Source organism: Poecilia latipinna, unplaced genomic scaffold (assembly GCF_001443285.1).
Source record: "Poecilia latipinna isolate Pla-1442-1.1 unplaced genomic scaffold, P_latipinna-1.0 Scaffold1067, whole genome shotgun sequence".
NCBI classification, from domain to species: domain Eukaryota; kingdom Metazoa; phylum Chordata; class Actinopteri; order Cyprinodontiformes; family Poeciliidae; genus Poecilia; species Poecilia latipinna.
Genome location: NW_015113683.1, coordinates 98,166 through 104,737, shown reverse-complemented (window position 1 = coordinate 104,737; position 6,572 = coordinate 98,166). Strand labels below are relative to the sequence as shown.

The 6,572-nt window shown below is 42.5% G+C and overlaps 1 protein-coding gene across 1 annotated transcript; it reads right to left on the bottom strand.

The window, feature by feature from the left end:
* Window positions 1-295: 295 nt before the first annotated feature.
* On the bottom strand, window positions 296-6,068 carry LOC106959307 (PDZ domain-containing RING finger protein 4; the record flags this gene model as incomplete). Its single annotated transcript, XM_015051796.1, has 5 exons — window positions 296-1,979; window positions 2,066-3,130; window positions 3,814-3,933; window positions 4,161-4,262; window positions 5,985-6,068. Coding segments are annotated over 5 exons (1,944 nt in total), but the record flags the coding sequence as incomplete, so codon positions are not given.
* Window positions 6,069-6,572: the final 504 nt, after the last annotated feature.

The following is a 6,572-nucleotide window of genomic DNA, read 5'->3' as shown; positions in this document are numbered from 1 at the left end:
TTTAAGTTGTTTGATGTGGTAAATGAGGCTGAAGATTTATCTTAATCATAATCATTTTAATCAGAAATAAACTTTTTTTAATGCAGTGCATTGTGTTAATTAAATTGTGCTTTTTAATGAAAGCCAAAATACCCCAAAATACAAACAAAGATTAATAACCCTCACCCTATTTGGAGCATACCTTACAACAAAATAATATACAACAAAATATGCAGGTGAAACTTTAAATCATCAGTCCTAAATGTCTAAAGTTAAAAGAACATAAACATAAATCAATATATACACAAGGACAATGTTTTTTGTTGCTTTCTTTATTCAGTTTTACAAACATTATCAACAATTACTCAATTTGCAGTAAAAACAGCAGTGCTGAAAGGCTGAAAATATGATACAAAGTCTTCCCAGCGCATTGAAAAGTGTTGCTTTCCCCAGGATACCCCACATTAAGAGAATCTGAGGAGACGATTAACTTAATTTACAATAAATACAATTAGAAAGTAAACAATATAAATTAAACTCAGACGATTTCAACATAACTCACAGGTTCATATTTTAAAGTATCAGGCGATGATTTCATTAGCAAAGCATTGAATTCTTGATAATTCAGTTTTAACTGTAAGCTGAGGTAAAATTGTTTCAAAGAACCCTTCTAACTTATGTCTAAAGTGTCCCTTTGACATAGCATGTTGACATTTTTAGTGATGTAAACTGACAACTCTGACAGTCGATGCAGTTGCGATGTAAAGGAGTTGTCTCCAGAAGGGTTTTTCCTTTTGAGATTTCTTATTTCCTGTTTTGCTGGTCTGGCGTACAGCATTAGCTATAGTACAATCAAATAGTCTCACCTCGACAGTGGCGGGTTTTGGTGATACAAATATAAATAGGAAATTATGATAATCGTTTACGATACAATTGACATTCTGCATAAAAAAAAAATCTTACAAAATTTGAGATTACAAAGTGTAAAAAATACTGCAATCTTCCCCATATAAAAGGCCAGCTCGAATGAGGCAAGTAAAATTGCTTCATATATTATGAAACATAAAAATTACAGATATTAAGACACAAAACAGAGCATACAAAACGTCGTCGGTTCGTTCACGCTTTATAAACTGATTGAACCGACATGCTACGAGGCACCACCATATCACCAAAAAAACCCCCAAAAAACGTTGGTCCGGCTTAAAAGCGTCTTGCGTCGTGTTTTAAATGACTGACGTGTGGTACTGATTGCTGAACATTCGTCAACGGTTAGCAAGAAAGTTGCTCAGGGAATGCTACAGAGTTTCTCACCCACGACATTTCCCCCTTTACAGTGGTTTCAAGGAGTGATGACTTCTAAAGCAAAGCAACGATGCACCTGATTTTAAAAAATATGCCTGCATCAAGTATTTAAACAACGTCCCTTAAACAGTGGTGACAGAAAGAAAGGCATTATGAACAGTAGACCCCTCTGGGACCCTCGCTCCATGGCTCATCAGCTCTTGGATGGTCATCCAGTTGTCCAGAATCTTTTTGTTCCGCTTCTTCATCATCTTTTTGTGACTGAGCTCCAAGATGTTGATCTCCTTTTTGCCCTCGGCCCCGCTCGCCGGTCCTTCCTTTAGGCAATCGAGACGGCTTTTCTGCATGAACTCCCTCCTCTTCCTTTGCTCTCTGGCTCTTGCCAAATGCTGCTTCCTCTCCTCTTTGCTCCAGTAGCGGCCCATCTTCATCTCACTCATCGCGTCGTCATCTGTGGTCATGCCTCCGCTCCTCTCTTCTCTGATTCTGAGCGCCCGCTCCCTAAGTATGCGGTCGCGAGCGGGTCTCCTGGCGACATAGCGTGTCCCATCTGCGCGGACTTTGACTTTCCACTCCAGGCGAGGCTCCCCCGCACGACCGTTGCGGTGCATGGGATCTCGACACACGCTGAGGAGACTCAGCTGGCTCTGTGAGTACTCCAGGGACGAGTGCTGCTGGAGCAGCTGCATATAGCTCTGCAACAAAGATGATGTTCGCCACAGTTATTCAGAAATGCTTTATGTAGATGTGCACTACATAGGTATGTTTTCATAATACAAACCTGAAGTTGCTTGGATCCTCCCTGGCCGTGGTAGGTGCCCGTCTGATATGAAGCGCCATAAGGAAGAGCTCTTCTCGAGTCTCTGCTCCTTCCCTTTTTGTCGCATCTTTCATCGTCCGCCGGTAGAGCTGGGTCCGACTCAGACCGTGACGGATTGCTCTGGTCGGGGCTGCTGGAGATGACTGGACCTTGATCGGCTGGCCTGCACGGCCTATGTGTTCCTTGAGGCTTGGGGATAGGAATGGGATTGGATGATGCAGAAGAGGCAAGCCTGAGGTTTTTCTGGTTGGTAATGCTGATCTGTCTCTGCAGAGAATGATCAGGGGATCTCTCCATGCCAAGAGGCGTTGACCGGGCACTCTCCGCTGTGTTGTAGGCACTGGAGCTGTCCTTCTCGCGAACTCTGTCGCTGTCGGACCTCTCGGGGTACTCATGAATGTCCGCCAGCCTCCCATGCCGCTTTTGTCCAGTTTTCTGGTTCGTTCCTGGTGAGCAGGGTGCAGACTGTGATTGCTCAAGCTGCTGGGACTTGCGTAGCTGATGGGCTTGCATGATGCTCTGGCACTCCAACTCAATGCTGCGCAGCTCTTCGTTCAGCATCTTCAACTCCTGCTCTACCCCTCCCCCTGCACCAACATCACCTTCACTATCTCCATCCCCTCCACCTTGCCCAGTGAGACTACATTCTATGCTGTGTCTAATGGAGTACACCCCACATTCGCCCCCGTTTCGTATTTGGCACTTGAGTTCTAAAAGTTGCTGGAAGCAGTTCTCTAAGCCTCGGACTCCGCAACCACTGTTACGAATACTCACTACGCTTTCGTTGCCTTGGCTCGTTGAATGGGTTTTTGTGCTTTGAGCGTGTTGTGGTACAACGGTCCCTCGCCTGTTGTGTGGATGTTCTGACTGCCATCGATCCCTCAGGCACTGCGCTGGGCTCCTCCTGTAAAGTCTTGCCAACAAGGGCTGGTGCTCGGTACTGTCTGTGCTGCGCCCAAATCCACTGTCCTGATTGTTGGAAGAACAGGTGGCCGTGTCTGTTGTGACGTCCTCATCGCCTTGAAGCTTTAAATTAAGAAACAGAAGACTCTTTACTCTGCGTACAAGAGGTAAGGCATCATTTCGGAGATGGCCAAAAGTAAAACAAAGAGGTTTAAGTTGCTGACGTTGGATGCAAATTCGGAATATTGCATGTTAAAGCTAAAGGAGAGGTTGAAGCCTTTCCTTCATTATAAAGAAATGAAGGATGGTTGGTAAGGATGCTAAGGATAATTTATTTAGGGAGCCCCAAAAGTTTGGCAATTTGATCGTCTTCACACCAAAATAAAAGTTTTCAAATCACCTTGGTTCAGTGGTATTCAAATAGCAGTGGAGTCCTTTAGTTCATAGAGTAGTTTTAAGCCCATGCGAAATGGGCCTTAAGGATAATGACAGGGAAGTTATATTTGTTTTGATTTTTAAGTCCTTTACCAGTGAGCAATAACCACAACCGTCAAGATATGTTTAAAATATAACACAAATATTTGAAATGGAAAGATAATATAAATTACAGCTTGAATTAATCAATACAACATTCACGTAAACTATGGGTAACATGATGTTGATAAGAACAAAAGCATGTCTCCTCTAACTTCCCACCGCCTTGGTGAGATCGATACTGTGGTCGCACACATCAGTTGCAGTGCTGTCGCCATCCTTTCTCCGCCGTCTCTCTTTTTTTGTTTCTTATTCTGATTTCTTTTACTCACCTTATCTGCCATCTCAAAGCTCTGTTCCCTCTGCTTCCTCTTCTCCTCCAGAATCTCCATCTTCAGCTCCTCAACAAGCCGCTGCTGCTCGTCATCCAGCCACACAGCCTCCTCTTCCAGCTGCAATCACGAGATCTTGTCAGAGTCCTCTCTGAGGTTTCGCACCCATGAATGTACACATCTGTGTGTGTGTGTGTGTGTGTGCATGCGCACGCGCAGGTACTCTAAACAATCACTTTGACAGGAAAGAAAACCAAAAGGCTCTCAAGCAGCAGTCGCTTTTATCTGACATGACAGGTTGTCAAAGATGGGGCAGGAGGGCTGCGTGTGTGCGTGCGCGTGTTTACCTGGATCTCTGGCCTTGTCACCAGGAGTCTGATGCTCTTTGCTTCTTCGCTTGACAACAAGGCGACGGCTTTCTCCCGGTCTTGCACTTCAAAGCCATTTATCTGCACACCAAAGACCGACATTGCATACGAGGAGGAAAATTAGCATAATATACATATGTCCTTTAAATTACACGCAATTAAGCCGCGGGAGAAGATGGATTAGGTTTTTTTTGTGTGGATCATTGATCTTTCTTGACTCTAAGCCCCCTTGCTTTCTTCCCCCCTATCCATATATTTTCACTCTCCATTAGTCTTCGTTTCCACACACTTCTTTTTTAATCTCTCCGCATGTCTCGTCTGCCGTCCGCCTTCCTTCCTCTCCGCTGCCACTTGCTCCTTATATGAATACACAGGAGAGGCTACACACTCTGGAGAGGGAGTCAATAGTGGAACTCTGCTCTCACCAGACCATCCAGACATACAATTAACTGTTCTTTGACAGGTGGCGTTCATCTTTTCCGCACTAGAGTAATGGGGCTGTCAGAGGAAGATAATAGGGCCAGGAGCATAGCAGGCCGTATCCCACCCAATCACTCATAGTAAACAAACAACACACTGCGAGAAGGGAGATACTCAGAGGTCAATATACAATTAATAAAGAGGATTCAAAGTCTTCTACTTGGACTGAAAGCTACGTAAAATGTCACTTTACCGAGATAAGAAAGGGATCCGACTTAAACAACCATAAGTAAAAGGGAATTCCTAGACAGTAGGTAACACCTTTATTTAGGAGTACAGCTTTGATATTTATGATACACAAATCTGGTAAACTAAAAATCAACAGATTTTTAGTTTACAGGACCAAAACTCCAAAAAAAAAAAAAAAAAAAAAATTCTTTTAACATCAATGAGCACACTGTGAGACATGTTGAAACATAGGTAAGTAATTGTCATCAATACTGACTGGTCAATATCTGGCTTTTTTTTTCTTCCAATCAGTGACACATCTTTGCATTAAAACATTTTATGAAGCACAACTCTTTGGCGACGAAGTTGTTGCTCAAGGATGAAAGCTCGTTTTTATTGTATTTTTTCAGAATAGAAGGAGGCAAACATTCAGCTAAAAAAATAATAAAACAAGCTGAAAGTTGTTAGCCTGTGAAAAGAGTGAGCCACTTATAGGCAAGCCTGGGGTCAGAGGGTCATTCATTTTCAAGTTTGTTACTCCAGTGTTTCAGTGTAAAAACAACAAACACCAAGCCAATCTGATAAAATGTGTTAAAAAAAAAAAAGATGTATATTCATGGACATGATAACAGATATGCTTCAGCCTAGATATCAAAACTGAGATCACCCTTTTGCTTTCAACGGCAATTATTTGTCCACGTTTCTTAGCGTTTCCGTTCGAGTCAGATTTACAAAGAACGACCTTTTGTTAAAACTGAAGCTACTCGCAGTAGCTTACCTCATGGAAGGTTTGCATAAAGAGGGACAGAGAAAGAAAGAGTTCTCACAGATGATGTAGTGCCTGCGAAACTGCAACTAAGGACTTTAATTTCCCTGATAAAACGAGGTGATTAAATATACATATCCTTGCCCCAGACTCGAGACACCAGCAGCTCAGTTATTCTCTTACAAGAATGTCATATAAGGATAGAGTAGCTATCGGGAGGTTTTTTTTCCCCTCCTAGACAAAAAAACCCCCTTTTTTTCCACTTTTCTTTTTGTTAATTAAAAGGGTAGCGGTTATTTGAGGAGTACTGGAAAAAAAAAACATGATATTTCTGAGAATATGACATAACCTGATGTTAGTGGATCGTCGTCACAGAGTAAATAATTCACCTGCAGAATGCGGTCTCCTTCCTTAATGCGTCCGTCTCTCGCTGCTATGCTGTTCGGCTCCACCTGCACAAAAGAACGCAGAAATCAATGCCGACAGTCAGTCATTGAGCGGTGTCTGTATTCTCTGAAATACAGCCTGAAATGTCTTCACGCTCTAACTGCACTTTGATGTACGCTGTTTGCAGAAAACACAGTTTTTCCCCCCATAAAGGAGAGATACATTTTTTTTACCTCATTCTCCAGCCTACATTCTTCCTATGTTAAAGACTGAGTCGGTTACAAACAGCAGCAGATTTAACTTTTTTTTTTTTTTGTACATAAATAGAGAGCGTCACTTGTGTTGGAGACGCAACAAAAAGAAAAGTGGGGGGACTGAGGAAAAAAAAGAAAAGAAAAAACAACAGAAAAACTTAAACAAAAACTTGCAAATTTAAGGCTGAATAGCTTAATTTATCCTCGTCTTCAAAGGTATCCCGGTGGATATGCACGCCGACACCGCACGATCATAAACTTTGTTGTTTCCCCTGTGTGCAAGATCAAAAGTCTTAGTAAGGTGTGCAAAACATAAAAAAAAGTCAAAATAAGATC